Source organism: Mesitornis unicolor, unplaced genomic scaffold (assembly GCF_000695765.1).
Source record: "Mesitornis unicolor isolate BGI_N332 unplaced genomic scaffold, ASM69576v1 scaffold27199, whole genome shotgun sequence".
Lineage (NCBI taxonomy): Eukaryota > Metazoa > Chordata > Aves > Mesitornithiformes > Mesitornithidae > Mesitornis > Mesitornis unicolor.
The window spans coordinates 26,871-52,009 of record NW_010205661.1 but is presented as its reverse complement, the minus strand read 5'-3'; the positions used below and the strand labels follow the sequence as shown (position 1 = coordinate 52,009).

The window sequence follows — 25,139 nt, the reverse complement described above, 5'->3', positions numbered from 1 at the left end:
GCATCGCCCCGCCCAGCCCAGCCGAGCCTTCAGCACCAGCCCAGCCTTCAGCACCAGCCCGACCGCACCACAGCCCCACCCCGCCTTCCGCTGCGCGCAGGCGCACTGCCGTGCCCCGCTCGGCCCGCCCCTCTCCCCCGGAAGCGGGAAATTGAAGCGCTGAGGCTGGTGAGCGGCTGGAGAGTGTGGGGTCGTGGTTTTCTCTCTTCGGTTTCTTTCCTTGGGGTTTTAGAGGAGTAGGTTCTGTTCCTCACTGCTCAGTGGTGCTGGAGTAAAGGAGGGAGGGGAGAGGCTCCATCAGGGCTGTCTCCTTCCTTGGCCTCCACCCCGGGTCCTGGCCCAGCTGGCTTCCAGGGGCGAGTGAGGCCTGGTTAGGGCCGGGGTCTTGTGCTCCATGAGGGGCCTCCCTGCACTCCACGGCGTGTGAGCAGCCTCTGGCCTGGACTGTGGTTGTTCTGCAGGTCTCTGCTGGAGTCTGCTTCTGGGGTGCCTCTCGGCCCTCTGGGGTGCAGCACCTCAGAAGGAGCTCCTTGAATCTGTGGGTCTGCTTATGAGCTGCCTGGCCAGTTTTCTGCTTTTCTGTAGGGTGGAAAAGAAGCTAGGGAAAAATTGGTACTGAGTATGAATAGAGCCTTTGGTTGGTGAGAGGAGAACATAAAAGGAGTGAGTGCTGTTACATAATGTAGCTATAAGCAGGAAAACTGAGGCAGGTAGCACCAGGGACTTATCAGAGAGCAAAATCAAGAAAGTACTGAATTGCAAAATTGTCTTTTCCCTTTCTAGCCTGGGTTTTCCTTAAATCTCCTAGAGGGAATTATTTTTCTCTGATGTATATATATATATATATACACACACAAAATATAAAGTCTTGTGGCTCCCAGCAATCCTTTTATCACTACTTGGGATGCAGTTAAATGAAAGGACTGGTTCTTCACAACCTGGCTTAGTATGGATTATTCCTTTGAGTTAAGAAGTAAGGGTCATTCAGGTTAAGAAAATACAATTTGTTTGGAGTGAGCTCTTTTGATGAGTTCAATGTTGCAGGAATTGACCTTGGATTTATAGGCATGCTGTAATGTGTTCAAGTGCTTCATAAGTTATCCTGCTCCTTTTTAACAGTTGAAAGAGATATCAGAGAAAAAAAACGTAATTGAGAATATCTGTAAGACTTTTTATAATATTTTTCATCTTTTTAAGAAAAAATCCAGAGCTTTATAAGTGAGGGATAAATAATATACAAAATTTGTAGTAAGATACTTAATACCAGTCAGTAGTGTCATTTATCCTCCGGAAGAAAAGCAATTCACAGATGCTACTTAGCATGTGAAACGTTTGTGTATCTTAAGCAGACTTTTTGAGCTTAAATACTGAAATTGTTCTTATTAAAGCTTTTCACTGATTCCCAGAGCCACATGGTTCATTATAATCAGGTGAAAATGGCACCATACATAATTCATTCTGTTTTTCAACAGAAACTGCTATTCATCTCAGGATGGAAGAACCAGTGTTTGATAAACTGACATCTTTGTGCAATACTCCAAAGGATTCTGCGACAGCAACTCCACAGGGGACTAGTTCAGGGAAACAGGTAGGAAAACTTACTTGTTTTTTCAGTAATTTGATTTTTTTCATAGTAAAAAAAAATGCTTGTGAGATCATCAAGTAATTGGAAGTCACTGAGATACTGTTCTCTGGAAAGCTGAAGATAGCTTATACCTATAGCTTTGTCCAGGTGAGGAACGTGTTTGGTATATGTTGCTCTGAATATGCAGAAGTTTCCTGAATACAAAGTGATGGAGCAGTATAACCCAAATGCCATACTAATAAATTTACATACTACTTAGGGTTTCTGGTGGTGATGGTGGTTGTTTTATGTTTTGTTTTGTTTTTAATCTGACATCCTCAGTTTTCTCAAATCTTAATTTTTTGGGTTGCTCTGTATGCAGAATGACTTTCTGTGACTTCTGCTTGCACTTGAACAAAGCACACTGCTTTCAGTTTGTATGTTCTCCACAACACTGAGCTCTACTTTGGTGTCCATCCCAGCATGTGTTAAGGTGATGCTGTCATGCTCAGCATCCAGATCTATGCTGGATAGGGCTAGTTTGCAAGTGTTCCTTAACTAATCCCTCTCTCCTGTATTTCAGTATGTTTTCACATGTAAAAATGTTAGACACAGATTATTAAAAAAAAAAAGCTTCTTTTGAAGAAAAATAATCAGTTTTTAGATGCTTAACAGTGAAAGATCTCAAAGCATGAACAAGTCAAAACTACACAGATAACTTCTAATATTCTCAAGTAGAATACAGATGTTTTATACTAGTGCTAATACAGAAAGCGTATGTGTGGTGGGGTGGAACTTAAATTTCCACTTAAATTTGAGAAGAAACTTCTTCTCAGTGAGGGTGACAGAGCACTGGACCAGGCTGCCCAGAGAGGTTGTGGAGTCTCCTTCTCTGCAGACATTCAAAACCCGCCTGGACGCCTTCCTGTGCAACCTCATCTAGGTGTTCCTGCTCCGGCAGGGGGATTGGACTGGATGATCTTTTGAGGTCCCTTCCAATCCCTAATGTTCTGTGATTCTGTAAACAGCAAAAAAAACCCCCATCCCTTATCTCCAGGTGAAGATGATGAAATAAAATCAGCCAAGTGGAAATATGCCATATAACTTCTGCACACAGACTAGCTGAGTAGGTTTGCCTCAAGGGAATACAAGATTTGCTCCTAAAAGATGTGGAGATACACCTTTCATTATTTTGCAGCTGTGTGTACAAACATATGAAAGGAAGAAGTTAACTTTGTTCAAGTTTGTGAAAGCTATAGAGAGAATTTGGAAGTCTGGCTTTACAATGATCTTTACATTACAATGATCTTTACATATATGACATTCTATGTAAATAGTAACTAAGGTAAGCAGTTCTTTGAAATTTGATCAAAAGATTAGAGCATTCTGGTCCTGGGTTTTTTGTTGATCATTTTTTTTGCTTGTTTTGCTTACTTTTTTAGCCAATGAGTGCAGCTCTGAGGGAGCGATTGAGGAAGACAAGACGTTCATTTAATGCTAATTTTACAGTGGCAAAGCAGCTCAGAATAGACATTGAAGAAAAAGAACGTGTTGATGCTGACAAAGGGTGCCTGCCAAAGACAAGTACAGATTGTTCCAGATTACAAGATGGTTCTGAAAACCTGGAAAGAAATGGCACTGGACAAACATGTTTCAAAAGTCCCTTACAGGAAAATGATCTCTGTGGATCAGCAGAGAATTCTCATGTGCAACAGGCTGATCTGAGTCAGCAGCAGTTCCTGGAAGAAAAAGTAAGGCTGGTAAAACAAGTGCAAGAGAAGGAAGAACTACTTCGAAGACTCAAACTGGTTAAGAGGTACCGATCTAAGGTGAGGTGAACCTCTGAAAAAGTACTTTTAAGCCATTCTTTGAAGCAGAATTCACAGTGTAATCCTTATTTATTGATTTAAGCAACAGTTCTGGCTTTTTTGTGTGGGTGGTGTTTGTGTATTGTCTCAGGTTTAAGGTGTTTTATAAAAATAGATCTGCAGGGTATCAAAAACCCCCACATTTCAGCAAATGACAATTTTTGTTTGTTTGTTTTGTCCCAATTTCAGAACAACCTGTCTGAACTGCAGGCTTTGATAGTGAAATGGAGAAGCAGTACTCAGCTGATGCTGTATGAACTACAGTCAGCCTTTTCTGCAGATGGCAAGAAAGTGAGCCTCAGTCAGCTCATAGACACTTTTGGAATAGAAGACCAGTTATTGCACTACAGCAGAACAGAAGAAGATTTTGTAGATGCATAATAAGTTGCAAAGCTTTCAATTACACACATGTATAAGCAGAAAAGACTGGATGAATTCTGGTCATGAGAAGTGTTGTTAAAGTGGACTTTATGCTTTGAGGTCAGGAGATATTTGTAAAGTTATGTATTTAGATACAGTAGGAGTTGTAAAAGGCATTACTTAATGGAAAAGACTGAACTTGTTTTGTTTTGGAAAAACCTGTCTCCATAGCTTGATTGGTGAATAGTTATTTAATAAAATTAAATCAAGTCATACTCTAACAAGGAGAAGGCAGGCAGGCCGTTCTTTGACTAGTTTTTTCATGGTTACTTGTCTTGAAATAATGAGCTCAAATTAATTGTAATTTTTGTTGATGTTCAGATGGGGAAGAGTTCAGTTCTTTGTTCATAGATACATCCCCACTTTACAAATATCTTTCTGCTGCCAGTCAGTTAATGGCAGCATTTTGTGACTTAAGTAAAGATAACTAATTTCCATGGTGTTAATATTCTGAAGCTGCAATAAGATGCTCTCAATAGCTTTAGTATTATGGAGGGAAATGTGCCATAATGCAATCACTTCAGATACTGGTCCAGACAGTTTTCTTCAGGGAAGCTGTCTCTTAAGCATTCTGCCACAGCCTGAGATATTAAAAGGGAAGAAAATTGCAACCAACATCTGTCTACTCTACTACTTCATGTGAGAGCCAAGGTGTTTTCTCTCTTCAAATAAATAAGAAAAACAAGGCCTTGTCTAATGAGAGTGCTTCAACTACAGCATGATGAAGCTGAACACAACTTCAGTATTTCATTTATCCTCCAATAAATGTTGTCTTTTAAAAATGTTATCTTTAAACTTAACTTGAAATGGCTTTTTTTTCTTGTGATGGCCTATGTATAGTGTGGTGACTTCTGTCAGCCTTTATTCTCCTTAAAATCATTGGCCACCAAGTGTAACAGTACATAAATCTTAACTACAGCTCTTCCTGCTATGAATATTGTTTTATATGCAATCACCTTCCCTACTGATTGTACCTTAACTGTTTTGTTTACAGGTGGCATTTTCTGTTTCCTTAATAAGGGAGTAATTTCTTACATATCTCAAGGGAAAGAAAATCAAAGATCATACAGATCCTTTTAATATTGATAGGGCTCATTAGGCTTAAATCTGCACCTGCAGCTTGCTCTTAAGCATACTGAATGTTGCTGTTCACAGAGAATTAACGAAGAGCAACCTTTATTGCTAATCACGTTTTGCGTACCAAGACACTATTTCTTATGCCTGGGGAAGGGAGCAGTTCTCTTCCTTGAGGCCCTTGGCAAATTTGGAACTCTGTTACTTCTAGGGAACTTTCAACAGGAAGAAAAAAAGTCTTGCAAGAATGGAGAAGTAATTAGAATCTTTACAAACCCCAGTTAGAGGTGTTAAAGTGAAAAAGGAGGTGATGGACAAGATCACAACAGAAGTAGTATTCTTTACAAGTGTAAAATTTTGTTAAACTAAGGGAGCAGCAAAGCTATTAATGCTCTCATAATGGAATGAATTTAGATTTTATGTGAATTTATGAAAGGAGGAGAATAACACACCATGGAAGAGGGAAATAAAAATCAATGAGAATGGCTGAGTAGGTAGCTCAGTCTGTACCAGTGGTTAATTTTACCGAGAGTTCTTTATCTTTCTTAGCTGTCTTGGAGAGATCTGGCAGGAGAATAGATAGCATATCAATGCAAAGGAGTGGGAGAGAGCAGCCTCCTATTTCAGGAGGCCTGATGCTTCCAAATCTGGGTTTCCTGTGATTCTGCCAGTAGCAGCAGCCACAGCTACTGGTGGCTGTGGTTAATTATGCTATCATAAGTATAAACTTTCAGGACTGGGCCAAGTAGCACAACTTCATCTTCCTGGATGGTTCATGGATTTCTTGCAGTACTTCACCTTCAAAATGTTCCATTATTGCATATTGCAGACTAAGGATATACAAGTAAACCTGTTCTTCTGGTACCCATTGTTTTCTATAATGACCTATATTGTTATTAGGCATAAAAAAAGGGCAGAAATACATCTCATGAACCGGAATATAAAGGGGATAATATTAGGTATAAAATGTACATGTTTTTCTGTTTTGTATCTTTCAAACTGAATTTATTTTTTAAAGAAATTACAGAAGAAATTCTTTGTGAAAATAAAAGTTCAGGGGAAAAAAGGTAGATGCCCAAGCTCTTTTTCTTACACAAGACTGTGGTATTGTACATCTACCTGGACCCTGTTTTTTAAAGAATAGGGAATGTTCTTGATATCAGTCTTTCAACTTCTGCCTGAAGAGTTTCAAACTGTTCTTCCTGTTCCTTTAAAAGATGCCGCAGGTGTTTCTGTTTCAAAATCTCTTGGTAAGGCTGCCTTGCAATCTTTTCAGAAATGTGCTGTGTGTCTGCATAAAACAAGATACGAGGGTTAGCCTGTACTTGTAGGGGAAGCATAGTCTATACTTATATTGGATCTGTCCTGGGGTTATTCCAAGTTCTGTATAAAATAGCAAATATTTTTAAAAAGTCTCACAGTTGGACTTAAAAATCTTTATAATACTGAATAAAGCAAAAAAAAATTCAAAAAAAGGCACTGGATGTGCATCCTTTAGTTTCTAGCAAGTACCCACTGTTTTGAAAATCTTTGTTTTACTAGTGGGAAGATCTCTAGTTTTCCTAATGGCCAATACCCTTCTCAGCTTCATGTTACTACTTCTGTTCTCTGGACTGAGTGGAAAGAAGTAGGTTGAACAGTTTGCATGTTGTTTAATTATGTATTAATGAATATAATGTTTTGACTTACATAGTTTCAGCCATTTAGTCAATTAACTTTTGTTATAAGAGCAACACTCCCTGGGTATGCTCTTAAGTAAATGATGTTAAATTGTTGTGGTAGGAAGGGCAGTGCTAATTGTGCACATACAGTAACAAACAGGCGTTCTTGCCCCTTGCTGATGCTGATGGAGAACAGGGCCATCTAGCCTTGGAGATGTTTTCTTAATGTTTTTTTCTCTTGTGATAAAAGTGCATTTCTCTTTTAAAGCGCGTTGCTGTGACTCACCGGCTCCCGCAGAGATATGCCTCCTTTCTGAAACAGATACAAGCATTTCTTTCAGCTCCAGGCTGAGCTCGTAGTTTGTTTGCTCTATTAAACTGATGCACTTCTCCAACTCTTTAATTATTTTCTGATGGTTCTTCACATTCTTCTTGTGCCACTGTCCATTTCCAAATGAATAAAGAAAATAAATGATTTATGCAAAAGCTGTTCAGACAAACTTTTGATGGAAGCCTATAATCTTAAGCACTGCATTGTACCTCGATAAACTTTCATGTATTTTAATTTCACTAGTAGCACATTCTAGCTTTACATTGTATAGTATCTTTCACACAGACTATTCCAGTATGCTTTATGGAGTTCTAATGTAAGTGGTAGACAAGGAACAAAGAGGTATGGGTCAGAGATAGAGATATATTAAAATAAAACTTGAAAGGCAAAGGGAGGAAAGGAAGTCAATGAATTGGTGGGTTGAGAACACTGCCTTGGCTGCAAGGAGCTGCTGAAGAAAGGGTTGTTGTGCTGAAGCTGTCAGATGGGCTGCAAAGGGACAAGATAAATACTGAAGATTGAAGAGAAAGAGGAGGGTGATGCCAGCTAGAACAATCAGGAGAAAATCCAGTGGAATCGCTTAACAACAAGGGTAATAATAATTTGAACGTTGAAATAGGTGAGGAAGCCAGAAAATCAGATTGTTGTGGCTGTGGTATTTTGAATATGGGCAGGGGGAGTGACATGAACAGGCTGGTGCTCCTGGAGAGAAACATTAAGCAGTGAAGACTGGAAGAATGCTGTATTGGAAATGGAAGAGTGACTTTTACAGGTAATGCTCTGTAAGAAGTGATAAGCAGAGCTGCATTCAGATGTTCAGGAAGGAAAGCATTCCAGTAACAGAGCAAATAGATTTCTCTACATAGGGTTGATCTCTGCTGCAATCAGTGTATGATAGCTGCTTCCAAAAACTTCAGAGAACGGCTGCTGTAGACAGCTCAACGCAACTTGAAGAAACTATTAAAAGCCAGATGAATGGCTTTATATATCCATCTGTGTGCACTGTCGTGGCTATGCACCAACAGTCCTTGAATTTGCTGAAGATTTAGTATGTCTACATCAGTTGGTGTTATTGCTTACAAACACCTCTTGTTAATGAAGAAGAGGAGTTACATTTGAACTACAGAGATGTCTCTCAAATGTGGTGGTTCATTTAGGTTTTACCTTATCCATGACGCCAAGAGTCTGCTCCATCATTGAAATGCGGTGGGCAACGCGGCTGTCATGGTCCAGCACAGTTAGAAACTGAAGAATTAAAACCAAAGAAACCACTCTATAAAGCCCGCTTGTCCTCAACAACTCCACACTTCTGTAAAGACAGTCATGCTATGTGAAACTCAGAAAACTAGAATTCTGCACAGTAGAAAGGCTTTCTAGTGATCATAAGCGGACATGGTAAAGATATTCTTGGATGCTGTGTGAACTCTGCAGCTATTAAAAAGAATGTTATCTATGATGTATTAATGGAAACAAAGACCAAGCAAATCTATTATGAAGTAAAAAACCCCAAGCTATACTTTTTTTTATATGGTAGTCTAAGCTAACACAGCCCCAGGTCAAAGTGCTATGCAGTCTGTCTTTAGGCCAGAGAAAAAAAAAATTATTTTCTCTCACATGGCTTTCTGGTAATTCTTACTCCTTTTATTGATCTTCTATCTGCATAGTAATTTAGGTTTCACGGAATTTATTAAAGATTGTTTCTTAGGCACACTGGCACTAGAATATCTCTTCATCAAATGGCAAATGGTAAAACAGGCTGTATGATCCATAATGGGCAGCAGACAGGTTTCTGTAGATGTAGATTCATCCTTCCAGAGCACTGTCCCACCAAAGTGACAGGTAAAATTTTGTGGACTGCTCTAGTTAGGAGAAACAGGAAAGACCCAGCAGGCTTCTTGCCTACAGCACCAAACTTCTTTCATTCCCTGCTTCACAAATAGCCCTCATTCCAGGTGTTCAGGTCCTTGCCCGCACACATTTATTCAAGCCATCTTTCTTTCTGTTCCTATTGTTGGGGTCCCTGCTGCCTTGTTTTTCCTGCTAACCCTACATTTCTACTCAAAAAGTGAAGTCAAGCCCCTCAGAGCATTCAGATTGTTATTAAACTGGTATATGACTTTGCTATGGCTAATTCTAACTCTCTCCAAAGGGCAATAGCTCTGTTCATCAGTTTAAATGAAGTTTGAGCTAACAGCAACACACTGGTGATAAATTTACTACAAGAACTTTTCAGTGTGTTGTCACATCACCTCTTTGGAAAACAGTTCTGTTGGTGTTAGTTATAGAAGTCCCTCGCCTGTGATTCAGAATTGAACAAGCAGCTGGGAGAGCAGCAAAAGAAATTAAGCCTGAGCAAAACATGTGTTAAGGATTTTCTTTTAATCTTTTGATTGAATTGCAATATCCTCACCTGCTCTCCCACATTCTTCATTTTCTCTGTGCTTTATAGCTCTCTCTACTGCAATATCTCCAGTCTACCCATCCTTCAACATCCCTTACACCAAACCTTTATGCCCCCACCTCATTGTCACAAAACCATCAGCTTTCCCTGCAATCCTCTACATCCCACACTGCAATACCCTTAGGCTTCCCCTACGACCTCTCTTCTTCCCCCTCTCTTCTCCCACTGGTATCCTTGGCTCTCTGCCACAGCCTTTACCTATGTTTTCTGGCCTGCCAGCTGGGCTTCTTCAAAGCTATGTGGGTGCTGACTTGCTAGCCAGCTGCTGGCTCTTGACTGCCAGGCACGGCAAACAATTCCCTGTGGTTCTGCTGCTGGGCCAACAACTGGCAGTGAGTGGGGACTCCATGAGGCTCTTGTAGGAATGCCCAATCTTTGTGCACTGAGCAAAAGTTATGATATTTCTGTGAGCTACCAGATGGGGGTCCCTCAGACCTTTCACTTAAAAGGAAGTTAGGTTATTGTGCTTTATTTTAAAGATCTCTTCCTTGTGGCTGGAAAATCCTCATTCCTTACTCTTGGTGCCAATTTTGAAACACTAATAGTTAGGGCTAATTTTGCCTTTGTTTACACCTGAATATCTCAAAGAACTTCATCACTGATCAATCTCAAGAGTAAAACTTCCCTTTGAAAGCTGAATTGTTGAACTATTAGGCATCAGGTTTCTCCATAGTAGTGAGACTTAAGAGGTATAAATGATCTTACAGATACAGGCAGAAAAAATTTCAGCAGTTAAAATATAGGTCAGAGAAAGTAACTCACTAACTGACATTCTTTTGTAATAGGTAGTGTTACAATATCTCGAGCCTTCTGTTTCAGATCTTCTATCTGCATTCTCATTTTCTTGTGTTCCCATTCCAGCTTAAATATCCCTTTAGAGAAGTCTTTACATTCTATCATGCTAGCAATTTTTTTTTCTCCTTGAACCTGAAAAAATAGATCAATCTTAATTAACTCACTTCACAGATTATGGAATAAATATTTGCAACAAGATGGGCAAGCTTCCAAAGTTACAATTTTGCTAAGGAAAACATGCTACACTGCAGTCTCTTTCCAGACTATGCTCCAGATGGTTCTCTTTTGTGGAATTTTGTTCCCTTTTATGCTCTGTGCCACAGCCTTGGATCGTAGGACATGAAGAAAATTACAACTAACCTCTCTCTGTCTTTATATATTTTATAAGAATGCAAAGGTGTTTTTACTCTACAAAACACAAACTTCCTCTGTATTAGGTATTCTGCAGTAGTTACTGAAGGCTTTGTGCAGTAGCAGTAACAAGCCATTTTTGTACAGCTAGTATGCCTAAAAAAAGGAAACGTTTAATGAGAGTACGAAAAACTGTTTTAAGTATGATCACCAATTTCACCTTACAGAAAAAACTGTACTAATATTTTAAATCTTAATGTAAGCTACTCTTCAAATGCTTTGTAACACAAATATAAATTTTCCTTGAGGGAATTTTCGGACTGGTGCCCAGGTTATTAGCATTTTCTATTTACAGAGTGTGTGTAAGTGATGGTGTGTCAAAAAACTGTTGCCATTTCATTGATCTAAATTGTTTTGCTCGGACATCAAGAAAGCAGTCTGTATTGCAATGTTTACATCCATGATAAGGGACATTACAGAATTCTTAATAGCCGTTAGATTGAAACTAGATGAATTGAAACTAGATGTCAAACTGGAAAAAAAGCAGAGGCCCTGAAGGACAATACATTTGTTCAAAAAGCCTTAATTTCCTTCAGATAATGTAAATTACTGTGATAGAGCAATTCAGTTCTTCAACAACACTCTTCTTAATGAGAATGGCATCAGTGTAGTCTGGGATCTCAGTGCTTTCCAATTCCACCTGTCCTTGTTTTAGCAAAAACTGGATAGGCAAATTCAGTTGAAGTTTCATCTTCTCCTCCTGCAGCCTAAAATGTCAGAAAACAAAACCAATGTTTAGTGATTTCAACAGGATTATATAAATCCCCCATGATTCTCAAAATGTTTATATTTATTACTGGTAAGTGATATGTTCCTGTAGGGGTTACTCTTTGATAGCCTGTCTTCTATTTGCTCCCAGAGTGACAGCAGAATTTGCAACTTACATCCATGCATGAAGTTTCCAACCACTGGATTCAGTTTGACATACTCCTGTAGATGTTCTGAGAGAAAGTGTTCTTACTGAATAGAAATCTTAACAACTGAAAAGGAAATGAAGAAGACTCCCAGCCTGCACCCGTTTTCCTGTAGAATTTATCCTGGGGTTTATTCCTGAATTACAAGGAGTGAAAATTATGTCATGCACATGAAAAAATGAAGTATTGCAGGCCCAAGCAGCTCAGTGAAATCAGGTGTCACATAAGCAGCATATTGCGATTAGGAGTGATCATTGTATCTTAGGCCTACATGAGCAAAAATTAACTGAGCCAGCTAGCACAGATATGGTCTTGAAGGCTTTGGGGGATTCACTGTATGATGTAGCTTTTGGGGTGGTCTGTTTGCATCGAAGACCCTGCTGTCATCCTTACCGTTGTTGTTACTTAAGATAGTAGATTAAGACTGGTTTGGCCTGCTCGCATGTGTTGCAGCAGCTCATTTCAGAAATATCACAGGTCTATCAGATGACTCATAGATAAAAGAGTGTTGGAGAACACAGCTACATAATTCTGTATGTAACTTTGAGTTCTGTGTTGGTGGAGTATCAAAATGCAGCTGAACATAGGAAAAGAAACAAAATTACCAAGTGAGTTCTTTGAAGATGTCTTCTATTTCTGACTGAATGTTCTCATTGTCATCCATTCTTCTCTGATAAAAGGCCTCCATCTCTGCCAGTTTTCAGGCTTTCCATTTCACCTAAGCAAGCAATATCATGACATTCTGAACTTTTCAACTTCATCAGTATGTCAAGGCAAGCCTCTTCAAGAACAGAGAAGACAAGTTCTTAAGAAGTATGTATATACTATGTGTATGTATAAATATGCAGCCTGGTATTTTGAGAATCCCAGTAGAGCACAAGAGACATAAAGGTTACAATCTTTACACTCTGCTTAGGAAATAATTTATTCATTTATGCACAGTTTATTCACATGAAGGGAAATCACATTTCCTTCTCTCATGGTCAGAGGTCATGTATCTCTGTCTCTGGATAATTCAGATTTACACCTTCATGCTTTTAAACTGAACAAATAGCTTGCTAGAACTTTCCAGAAACACCCTTTCTTAAGAATTGCTCTTGGTGTTCTAGAAAAGTATGGGAATGCATTGGTGCAAAAGTAGAATGGTAATGGGAGAGAATGACTCCAACAAATTATGGAAATCAAATACCTTAATAGTTTTTTTGTATGGATGGAGAAAAGGCAAATGATTTTTTTTTAATGAAACCATATAAATGTCATAATCATTCCGATCAAATTAATCCACATTAATATGTCATTCTTTTCTCTGAAGGAGAATCAGAGCTGGTTTCCCTTGCTTACATTTCTATTATTCAGAATTTAACGTAGTCAGAAGCAGTTTTCCAACTCAAATGCAGTTTATGTATGCTGCACTGTAATTTCACCACTAGCTTGACCCTACATTTGAAATTCATGAAAGTTTAAAACCTGAAAATATCAAGAAGTATACTGTCAAAATACAGAATTTTACATACCAGCTCCTCAATCTCCATTTTATTTCGTCTAGCTAGACAAAAATGCCTCCATATAGATGGGTCCAAGCCATTAGGCATGTACTCAGGACTATCCAGTTCATCCATGGCTTTCATTAAAAGGGTAAGTGCATCTTTGTAATCTTCAGCTGAGCCTGCACAATTCCCATATGGGTTGGCGGTGTCCAGGAGCATTTCTGTCACTGGGGTCCTAATGCACATACACAGTACATACAGCATTCACTTTTTATTTTCTCTTGCATAAAAGAAGCTTACAAACAACTAAGGACATTTCCTACTCTCAATCTCTTGCAAGGAGGAAATAGGTAAGACAGCATCTTACACAAAATACAAAGAGATGTTTTTGTGAACTGATGCATTTTAGATTGCATTTAAAATGGATTGTGTGGAGTCAGTTAGGAAATATAAGTACTCAAAATAGCAATTCCTAGTGTAACAGGAAATCAACCATTGTTAACTGTCCAGTAAAAAGCAGGCAATCTACTGATTACCAAAATAATTTAGACTATTGAAACAAATAGCATTGTTATTCTCCACACACAATAAATACTAGTATTTAAACAGATGGAATCAGAGAGGATCTTACTTTGGTCGATGTTCATAAAGTTGGAAAAGTTTCTCAAGGAGATTGACAGGTACGTTGGCAAACTCCTTTTCAAAACCACATTCCAGATCCTAGGAGAAAAACAGAAAGCTTCCTTGTTACCACAATGTTATTTTTAAAAAAGCATCAACCTGCCCATATAATAGAAACATAGAACATGGTGCACTTCCAAGTGCTTATAAGCATCACAGGAATCTGGCAATTTAATAAATTCTTCTATGTGCATACTCTTCTTTGCTGCTTAATTTCAGTGATCAGCAGGTTGACCAGAACTCATCCCATGCTTACAGTGAGGTATGTTCTTCTCATTATCAAGACACAGCATTGACTTTTTAATTTCTGAATTTCTTTGTGTTTGTAAAGAGCCTCACCTTCTCTTCAGCTTTTGCATTTTCATAGGTGTCTGTGTAACGTTCAATTTTATCTTTTGTAGTCTGGATTAATCTTGCAGTCTTGACCTATAGCAAAACCAGAAGATTTCAGGAATGAATCTCAGCCAGCAGAAGCACTGAATGGCCATTCATATACACAAATGACGTGACGCTTTCTTATTTCTACAGAAAACCTTGTGAACTATTTTTACTAACAATATAATGCCTTCTTCAGGGGGTTACTTGTAGATACTCCTAAAAGGTGAGAAGGTGAGAAATTAAACTAGTGCACTGCTTAAGAAAGAAATCTGTATAAGAAATATCTTACACAAATACTTACAAGTGTTCTGTTTAAACTTTGAAAGTAAGGAGCTATATTGACACTTGTTTTCATTTGCTTAGAGTTTTCCTATTTCCTTTTCCTTTCATATCATCACAAGTAAGACCAGTCAAAAATTCTCAAATGCTGTTTAGTGGAGGGTCCTTAATTTTAGAGTGCCTGTTGTCATTACATAGTTCTGCCATGTGTTAGGATACTGGGCTCATCTGTATTAATGAGGCTGTTAAATGCTTATACTCTAGTGGGCTGTTTTGTTGTATTTGGCAGTTTGCATGGACCAAAAGATATACTAATGGAAACATTTAGAAAATTAAAAAAAAAATAAAAAAGAAGATATATTTTGAAAAATGTAAGCAGGGATACACTTGGCCTCAGATAATTTTAAAACTAGTTCAGCCAATTCAGTGGTAGGGGCGAGATGCCTACTTTGGAATCTTTCCCTGTAGCTTACATACAAATGGGCACTAGCAGCACCCAACACAGAGGTCTGTACAGGTCGAGTAGAAGATCTGACATGAGGAGCATTAGTATATTATCTGTGGACTCAGGAGCAGCTCCATGAAAAAAATGTGGGCAAAGGGGATAACATTGTCCCAAGAGCCAGAATCAACCTGCAGACTGCCACCACTTAGGTCACCTGAGTTACACAAGTATTGGCAGGACACAGGAATTGGAACTGCCACTCAAAATTATTACTGTGAACAGTAAGCACTTGTATTGAAACCCAGATCTGTTACTTGTGCTTTGTTGACTTGTATGTGTTTTGACAGGGGTGAGTAAACTCTTCAGGAGACTAAATTGGTCAATAATACTACAAACACTTTGTACTCTGTGGTGTGCTCTTCTTCTGTGGTCAGAAGACACAACACCTCTGTCTTTGCTTTGAACTGAAAAACACAAGTAAAACACTGGCCTACATAAAATAACTCAGTGAAAAATATTGTGGCATTACATATTCTTTTGTGCATCTTCCTTTCATAAAAGCACCATAATTGGTTCTTCCAGCTTGATACTGGATACTAAAAATATTATACATTGCAAACAAATAGCAACATGCCTTTCTGAGTGTATGCAGTTTTACCAAAGTACTCAGATGAACCAAGATGAGTACCTATTAAAAAAACACATGTATTTATAATATATATCACTTGTACAAATGGAAAAAAAACAGTGACTCTGTAAATTGTCAGAAAATAATTTATGGCAAAATTTGATTTGGAAAAAGCAGTCTTCACAAAAAATGTATTGTAAATACTACACTTTTCCTAAGAACAGCATTCCAAATGATAACTTACTTTTTCTTTCTCCTTTTTCATAAGGAAATTACGAGGTCCAGCTTCTCTAGTATCCAACTCTTCATCCAACAGCAAAGCATAAACAAGATTGAGAATTTTGAGTTCTTCCTGTGAAAAGATTGTAATAAAAAATGTTAACATGTCTGCTGCACAGAGGCAGAGATGAAAAATTACTGTTCTCTGCAATACCTGATAGATGACCATCTCTAATTTCACTTTCAGAGAGTTTGCACACAGTGTTGCCAAATTTTTGTGTTGTTTCCTGGATGGAAGCTTCAGGTTTCTTCAGTTCATTTTCCAGTGCCTGGGGAAGAGAAGGACAAGAGCCAAAATATCACTCCTGGAAGAACGAAGAAGCTCTGATATTGTATATCAGATGCTGGAGGATGTATCCTCTAGTCAAAAAGTCCCAGAAATTTCTTGTTTGGCTACCAAGTTATGTTGCCAAAATACCAGTTTGAAGGATAAACATAATGGTATTATTTGTGTATGGCATCAGCAACTCTAGCAATTGAACCTGAAAAAAAACCATTTTAGGAACATAGGTACATCTGTGAAAGAAAGTTACTTTTTGTCAGATATTTTAAGTTTTAGCATGTGTTAATTGGCATAAGTAGATTGTCTTATTTTAGTGTCTAAGGTAGGACTTCTTTAATATACCACATGATCTTTGTTCTTAATTTGTTCTTAATTTATTCTATTTATTAGTATTAATTTTTAGAAGCAGCTCCTGAGAAAAATCAGAAACTTTGGTCATGAGCACTGTGAACAAAAACACTCCTTTTCTCATTTTAATTTACCCTTCTGCACTTTTGTTTTTCTTCATTCAGCTCCTTGACTTTTCTCTGATATTCTTCAAATATTTTCTTTTCTTCTTCACTCCAAACTTGCTCAGGCTTGTATACAAAAGAAGGTGGAGGAATATCCTGGAAATATTAAAGACAAATATGTTTCAAAAGCAATATTAAGTCTCCATCAGCACACTAACAAATTATAGCATGCATCACACTTAATGAAAGGTATTTCTTAGTGGTAAGGTACAAACCTTAAGTCTAAGAAACACATATATTCTGTTTCTCTGGTCTGTCACTTGCACCAATATTTTTGGTGTATATATATTATGCCATTCTCTCTCACTTGCTTACAGGAATTCGCTGCTGGATTGTTACCTTATCTAGTAACAATGTCTCTGCTTACTGCAGGGGAGTTGGACTAGATGATCTTTAAAGGTCCCTTCCAGCCCAATACATTCTATCATCTTATGAAATACAAGTATTTTTTACACAAACATACTACTGTTGGCATAAAATATATCACTTTTTCTGTTTCAGAACCCCAAATCTAACTTCATGTTAATGTGTATTTCTAAGTGGAGCCTTAATTTTCCAAAACAGATCAGTTCCAGAGAGTGCTTGGGTCTGCCCTATACTTTTTTCTATGATACTCCTTCACATTGATTCTTTTTTTTTTCTGTACTATCTATATTTGCTAAGTTAAATGGAACACAGTATTTTTCCATAAGATCACAGCCATGGATAATAGACCCTCCCCTCAGCAATACAGTTGTTGTAATGGTAGATTATGTTCCTATACTATTCCACTGCGATAGGGAGAGGCGTTCATGGGTAAACTATATGCAGACACTATAATACTGTGGTCTCTTTTGAGTCCAGTGTATGGTCTTTTGTACAGTCTGTCAGGCATAATGCAATTCTACAATACTCTGACTTTCTTCTATCACTTAGGTTGCAAATAATTGCTAGTTGAATTTCACATTTCCTTAAAAGCCCACAAGCTACCTAAATTATGTGGCAGAAATGCAGCTCACCATTTTCAAGATGTCTTCCTTTTTGACTTCTAGCACTCCACCCATCATATAATCAAGAGCACGCAGTCTTTCATTATCCTGGGAATGACCACAAAAAATATTTTAGGGTACAAAAGAAGTGTAGTAATTGGAAGTTTTGAGAATGATGTTAGGGTAGTTCACCCCTAGGTTACTCATATGATTATACTGTGTGTCACTAGTAGATTAATGCTCTTCGGTGATGTATGTGAAATATGCTGAAAGTCTCCAAGTTTTTTCTGGTAGACAGATGTTCCTATGCAAAATTACAAATTCTTCCTGGAAAGAATACACAGGCATAGACTACTGCTGGCCAGTTGGCAGGCTAGGATGAAGGAAGTTGTAGTGTCACTGTCTTACTGTGCATCTCTTTTGGGGTCAGAACCATCTTGGGCTTTTCATAGATGTATTTTAAAATCAGAGGAAAGCATTATGATCTAGTCTGATCCCTAAAGAACAGATGTTGCTCAGTCAACAAACACCTATCAGGCACAAAGCTCTTGATTGAGCAGTAGCATGCATCACTTGATATGGTATTTTTAATTGCTGCTAAGCACATTTTTAAAAACTGTAAGCCTAACACTAAATCTTTTCTTCCCCCAGATGGTCTGTGTAGTTCTGACTGTAAATGATAATAAGAACTAAAAGGCATACATCATCAGTACATATAATTCTGAATTTATGCTCCCATACTACATTACTGGAATGTTCCAGTGCAGCACTAACTAACTAAGCCTAACCAAAGTCAAAGGCCTATTCAGTAAAAACTATACTAATTTATGTACCTTAGCAGCAAGGCGTCTTTCCATTTCAAGCTTAGCCAGCATTTCTGCTTGCTCTCTCTCTTGTTGGGTCAAGTATTTTTCAATCTTAATCTGAAAGAAGAAAATAAGGTTCATATCAAGGTTCTTTTCTCCAAATGTAATCACATGTCGACTAAGGACATTTGTAAAGATGGTGTAATGCTAATTCTTAATGTTTGTTGTATCTCTGCTCTATGATAATATTCGTTAAAAAGAAAATTGTTCTTTCAAAGAGCTACAAAAGCTATATTGAGAAATTCTAAAATACAAAGTACCATCATTTTTGTTGATATTAGTTGGGATTTGTGCATAACTGTTCTTTCAGTAGAATAACATGGACTGGTGAGAGAGCAGAGAAGTGGAGGAAGACTGACCAAAAGAGCAGATGAGATCAGTGGAATATATTGTTTAAGAAATGTGGTGTTTCTTTATAAATTATCAATTATCTATTGAATTTTTAAGTTCAATACTAAGTATGCTTTAGTACCTAGATACTTAGTTTGAAACTACTTAGTTTCAAAATGGTGCTCAGAGAAAACAGAGATTATCTATGGAAATAATCCTTGCAAGCCTGGTTTAAATCTCATAGTCAGGAACAGGGGGAATTTCCACCTAATTTATGGGCAATTTATAACTTTTACCAGACATAAATTAATACCGTATACATTTTATTCATTTCAGATTGACTTATTAAGGGCTTTCTCCCTAAAAACAGAAGGGAAGCAAAGTGCCAAAAAGATGATTTTAAGTACATAGACACATCTATTTCAAGGCTTTTCAGTACTGACACAATGTCTGGAAATGAGAAGAATTAGAGAACTGTATTTGAGTAGGTGAAAGGGAAAGATTTATTTTTCAGTCACCTCTGAATCCTGAACAGTAAGCGCTCGCTCTGGTATCTCATCATCTGTAAGAGCTGGCTCCCACACTTCCACTTGGAGGTCAAGTTGTGCCAAGATTTCTCGGATCTTCAGGTTTCTTTCTTTCACTCGTGCTATCTCCTGCTCCTTTTGTTGAGCAACTATGTCAAATTCCTTATAAAAAGCAGTTTTCACTTTGTAAATGATGTCCTGCAGTACAAAAAAAGGAAACAGCAGTACTGCACAGGTCACATCCATCCATCACTACATACCACTCCTCAAGCCATCAGAATCATAAATGTGTGTATTTCTATGTGTATGTGTGACAGGGAGGTAAACTGGTAAAGCCCTTTTGTGAAAATCATAAGGGCAGAGCTTAAGCTTTGTTAAATGGGGGTGGGCATATTAACAGGTTTGGGATTTTTTTTTTCTAGAAATTTTTATTCCTTTTCTTCTACACTTGGCAAAGATTCTGAAAGAAACATACTGCTGCCAAAACTAGAAAAAAATTAGGCTGCCTTCTATTTGCTGTTTTTTCGCACTCTTCAGGTGAATGAAAAAGGGGCTTCAAAGAAAAAAACACATGACCTGTAAATCTTGAGACTGTAAATCACATATGCAGGGAGGCAGAGTTAAGGACATACTTTCCTGATTTTTAAGTGATGCAACCTGCAGTTTCAATACGTGTTCATGTGGTTTTATGTCTGACATATGTAAGTAAAATGTGCCCATTAAATAAACAAACATTGGAAATTAAGTTTTTTAAAACACCTAAGACCTTATAATGATTTTAAAAAGCATATATTCTTAGTGGATAAATTGTTCCTTTAGCCTAAATAAATGATCTTAACAAAGAAAAGTAGAATAATAAGAGAGAAAACCATGTGTTTTCTACTGTGTCAATTTACTGAAATGAAACATGAAAAAAAACCCAACTTCACATTTTGAGATACTTAGCTCTTTGCAATTTGTATTACAATAAATATTTGCATCCATGTTTATTTCATTGTTTTCTAATATAATAATAAGTTAGGATGTAATAATGGCAGATAAGGTACAAAGTTGCTGGGAGAAAAAAGGCTGTGTTCAATGTCTAGCCAGCCATTTAACTCTCAGCAAGGTCACTGCATTGGCCAAGAACAATGAAGATATATCTACACTTAGATATATAATATGCATCTTTAAAGCCATATAGTAGAAAGATCTTGTTACATCCAAGCTTACATTTAAAAGTGCTCATTGTGTTTCTTCTCGATCTACTTTAAACACTAGTGTATCTGTCTACTAGATTTTTATGTATACAATGTATAATCATTGAGCTCTGCTACCATTTACAGCCTTAAAGAGCTCTGAGGAGGCAATGCATTATAGTAGTTTAAGCACTTCTAACCTTGTAGATCGTCTTCTTTTATTACTACATAATAAACTGGACAGAGTAAGAGAAGTAAGACAGTCTGATAGTAATGAGTAATAAATAACATGCTGAGATATGCAAGCTAGCTTTGGCTATACAGCCTCTCAAACTGAAGCACCAGTGGGCAAATACAGATACCCTCAAATTGGGTAACCAATTTCATTAAAATGTTTTTATTCCAGACCCGAGCTGGCAAATTCACATGGTGCTCTGCTGTATTACGTGCTTTTACCAGCTTTCATCTCAGTAACTCAGAGACCTGTGCAACTCTCAATCGTTTAGTGCTAGTATGCCGAATATCTAACAGTGGCTGTGACTGCTGTGAGAACCAACAGATATGACAGTGTCACTGCTGTAATATAAATTTAAGAAGACATCACCTTTAATAATACTATCTGATTGACTTTCTGCTCCCTGGTATGCAAGTCCCACTGGTGGTAAAGGATAGATGTGTCTATACTGAGAGCTCAGACTTCCAATTAGGCAGTAAGATGCGCTATCATCAGCCGTTACTTCTTCTGCCTTCTCTCCTTCCGATAATACAATCTCAGACTCAGTCTCAAGATTTTATTTCTGAAGCTGAATATCACAGACATGATAACTATGTTAATTTTGTACACAATCCAGTGGCACATGTATGAAAAAAATCTAGAGGTTATAGTCTGTAATTAAGCTCAGTGATCAAAGTAATACAAGTTGAAATGATCATATATGGAATATTGGGTTCATTTGTGTGTTCCCCAGTATAAGAAAGACATGGGCAAACTGGAGGAAGTCCAGTGATAGGCCACTAATACAATTTAGGGCTTGAAGCATCTAACATGCAAGGATAGGTTAAGAGAGCTGGAACTGTTTAGTCTCAAGAAGGAGAAGACTTGGGGAGATAATGCATATAAAAACGTGATTGTGGTAGTAAAGGCAACAGAGCCAGACTCTTCTCAGTGGTGCTCAGTAACAGATTGAGAGGAAATGGGTATACATCGAAATACATGACATCCAACTTAAACATAATAAAACACTTTTCCTGTGAGGGTTGCCAAACATGGGAAGAGGTAGCCCATAGAGGTTATAGAGTCTTCCATCCTTTGAGATATTCCAAACTTGACTGAACACAGCCCTGAGTAGATTTTTCTAGGAGGATTGGACTAGATGACTAGGGAAGTGATTGTCCTCCTCTACTCAGCACTGATGAAGACACATCTCAAATACTGTGTTCCGTTTTGGGCTCCTCACTACAAGAAAATCATTGAGATGCTGATGTGTTTCCAAAGAAGGCCAACAAAGCTGGTGAAGGCTCTAGATCATGAGACTTATGAGGAGCAGCTGAGGGAACTGGGGGTGTTTAGCCTGGAGAAAAGGAGGCTCAGGGGAGACGTTATTGCTTTCTACCTGAAAGGAAGCTGTAGCAAGGTGGGTGCTGGTCTCTCCTCCCAAGTAATGAGTGATAGGGCAAGAGGAAACTGCCTCAAGTTGTACCAGGAGAGTTTTAGGTTGGATATGAGGAAAAATTTCTCTACCAAAAGGGTTGTCAAGCATTGGAACAGGCTGCCCAGGGAAGTGGTGGAGTCACCATCCCTAGGGGTATTTAAAAGACATGTAGACACAGCATTGTCATGGTTTAGGGCTGGGGTGGCCACTAAATCCTGGACAGATGCTCTCTATTAACCCCTCTCCCCTCCCCCGAAGGGAAGAGAAAAGAGAATAAAGAAGACTTTACAGTTTGAAAAATAAAATCCTCCCCCCACCCTCCCCCTGCTTTTCCACTACTTGTTTCCTGCCTGCTTGCCTGCTTTTCTCAATGCAGGCCATTGAACCCCCACAGTCCAATAGACTCGGTTATCCCTCTCCTCCTCACGATTCTATGATTTCGTGAATTCCAGAGGGCTCTTCTAACCTCAGCTATTCTGTGATTCTTTAATAGTAACACATTTGTTCTGAGTAAAACCACAACATTTAATCTTTAATTATATTTTTAATTTTATTACCATTTCTACAGCAAGAAAACAGACCTTAGAAATGTATCTATGCAAAGAAGGGTTAAGATGCCTAGTCAGAACATCCTAATCACTGTAAAAAACACTGTATAAATATAATCTCTAAAACCAAGGAATTAAAGAATTGCTTATTTGCTTATCAGCACTCTTACCCACCTCAGAAGGTAAAATCAGCCAGGCTCAGACAAAATGAACAGAATGAAAGATTTGCATGAGCCCTGGAAAGAAGTTTTTTCCCATACCATAAGCAAATCAGAAACGTGTTGTACTTCTATTTATTTTGTCTCTGTGCCTTTAGGAATAAATAAACTACTGTAGAAAATGAATTAGAAAGCAGAGGTTACCTTAACTGCACGCCCCTTTACGCTCATAGAGTCCCAGCACTCATGTTTGATGACATCCTGCAAATAGCGGTTAGCTAAATTCTCCATCTCAATCTCCTCCCTCACCTTTCAAGATAAAGAAAAGAACATAATAAGATGCAGTGCAAAATAACAAGATACAGGCAATTGGTACAGAGTTATTGAAATAAACCTAACAGATGAAATGAATTACCAATTTTTCATCATCTTAGACTATCACAGCTATCTTCTCCAAGAATTATATTGCATACTACTGAAAGACATCATTTTCTATGTGAAGAAAAGCATTACAGAACTTAAGCAATGTGTTCAAGGCCACAGTGTCAGATTTGTAGTTTCTGGCATAGATCATATTCCAACTGGCAACGCCTGCATCAGCAGCTTCACCTGCTTCAAAAAATGACTTAAAATACTTTAAAGTTTTCCTGCTTCTCAGCAGTGAACAGCAACCTCGAGATCATCCTCTGTTCTTCAATCGTTCTTTCTCCTTTCACTGCTAGTTTTAAAATGTTCTCCCCCAGTTCTATCATACCCTGGCCACTTCTTGATCCGCCTTTGCTTGCGCTCTCTCCTGTTCTTCTATATCCAGGTTGAACTCATGCTTCTCCAGTTTCTCAATGTCTGGCACCTGTTCATTTTCATGCATCATTTTCTGGATCTGTTGGTTGTTTTTTTTTAAATAAGTATAAGGAATAAAAAGTAATTTGAATGTGAATAGAGAAGATGCTATAGTTTATAGTTAACATTATAGAACTTGATATCAGAGAAAATTACTTTAATTGCCTTCACTTTTAACTGCTTCCTGGTAATTGGTAGAATGCCTGTAGCTAGTGATAGAGAATACTATGTGAATATAATTAATATTTCTCTTACAGTTGATTTGGAAGTTATATGTGAAGTTGTGTATACTTTCTAAGAACCTGTAGTACACAATTCTTTTGTTTTGAGCACGTTATTAAGTTGTTATCACTTTATTAAGTTGTTCTCTATCTCATACAGTTCAACAAAGGGAAGTGCAAAATCCTGCACATGGGGAGGAACAGCACCATGCACCAGAACATGGTGAGTGCTCAGCAACTGGAAAACAGCTTTGCAGAAAAGTAGCTGGGGGTCCTGGTGGACACCAAGTTGAACATAACCCAGCAACATGACCCTGGGGCAAAAAAGGCTAATGGTATCCTGGGCTGTATTGAGAGTATTGTTAGCAGGTTGAGGGAGGTGAGAGATAAGGACTGGGACTATTCAGCCTAAGAAAAAAAGGGAGAAATCTAATCAAAGTATATAGATACCTGAAGGGAGAGAGCTAAGAGGGCAGAGCCAAGCAGTTTTCAGTGGTGCCCAGTGACAGAACCAGAGGCAATGGGCACAAACTCAAACACAAGAGGTTCTACCCAAACATCACGAAACACTTTTTTACTGTGAAGGTGACTAAATACTGCAACAGGTTGCCCAAAGAGGTCATGGAGTCTCCGTCCTTGGAGATAATGAAATCTGTGTGGACATGGTCCTGGGCAGACTGGCCTAGGTGACCTTCTGCCTTGTCCTCTTGCAGATAGTAATTTTTTATGGAAGGGAAGAGAAGGAAGAGCAGAGGACAGTAGTTTCTATAATAGAAGGTTGTTAGGCAGAAACTAGCCTGCTGTGGGCATAGATTGCTCAAGGTATAAGGGTGGCACAAAATACTTATTTGGAGCAAAGGAAATAGAACCAGACAGTAGTTCCTGACAGTTTCAGAATATAGTCCCTGAAGAAGCATGTCTCTTTATTACCTGTCTGCTCAGAGTTTATGACAAAAATGTATTTGAGTGCTAGTGCTGATAGGCATAAAGGAAACATACTTGTAAACAAAACTAGTAAACTGAGCCATTACTTTTGTAAGAAACTTTTATGTAGCTTTCTAATTCCCATTAGCAGCTCTTCCTTCTGGTTAGCAAACCTGTGATTCTCTTCTCTAATGACCTGACATAACATCAAATATATTGTTGAAAGACAAAAAAAGACAAGAAGAGAAAAAAAGATTGATATAATCTAGAGGAACATTATCTGTACAGAAAACACAACTCCAAAGGGATTAATAACTGAAACAGACATAATCCTTATTCAATAGGAAGATTCTTAGAACTGGTCAAGAGAAAAATGATTGTACAACCAGGTCACATCGTAAACTGGTTTTACAGGAATAGAGCTTAAAAAAAAGAAAATGTTAAAGAAAGAAGTAA

General features: G+C 38.0%; 2 protein-coding genes across 2 annotated transcripts in view; one reads left to right on the top strand and one right to left on the bottom strand.

The window, feature by feature from the left end:
* The first annotated feature begins 1,492 nt into the window (after positions 1-1,492).
* Positions 1,493-3,813, top strand: SFR1 (SWI5-dependent recombination repair 1). Its single transcript, XM_010191485.1, has 3 exons — positions 1,493-1,588; positions 3,007-3,393; positions 3,622-3,813. Exons 1-3 carry the CDS (start codon positions 1,493-1,495, stop codon positions 3,811-3,813), a joined length of 675 nt encoding a protein of 224 aa, XP_010189787.1.
* Positions 3,814-6,059: 2,246 nt separating this feature from the next.
* The window catches only part of CFAP43 (cilia and flagella associated protein 43), a gene marked incomplete at its 5' end in the record, with an annotated part of 44,632 nt that continues 25,552 nt past the window's right edge, over positions 6,060-25,139 (bottom strand). The window contains 22 exon segments of the mRNA XM_010191486.1: positions 6,060-6,217; positions 6,874-7,027; positions 8,083-8,163; positions 10,142-10,306; positions 11,136-11,292; positions 12,105-12,217; positions 13,014-13,221; positions 13,618-13,706; positions 14,007-14,093; positions 15,642-15,784; positions 15,843-15,945; positions 16,442-16,567; positions 17,470-17,547; positions 18,273-18,362; positions 19,154-19,360; positions 20,945-21,020; positions 21,022-21,165; positions 22,550-22,554; positions 22,903-23,007; positions 23,453-23,578; positions 24,690-24,693; positions 24,791-24,879. Coding sequence (XP_010189788.1) covers positions 6,060-6,217; positions 6,874-7,027; positions 8,083-8,163; positions 10,142-10,306; positions 11,136-11,292; positions 12,105-12,217; positions 13,014-13,221; positions 13,618-13,706; positions 14,007-14,093; positions 15,642-15,784; positions 15,843-15,945; positions 16,442-16,567; positions 17,470-17,547; positions 18,273-18,362; positions 19,154-19,360; positions 20,945-21,020; positions 21,022-21,165; positions 22,550-22,554; positions 22,903-23,007; positions 23,453-23,578; positions 24,690-24,693; positions 24,791-24,879 — 2,508 coding nt within the window.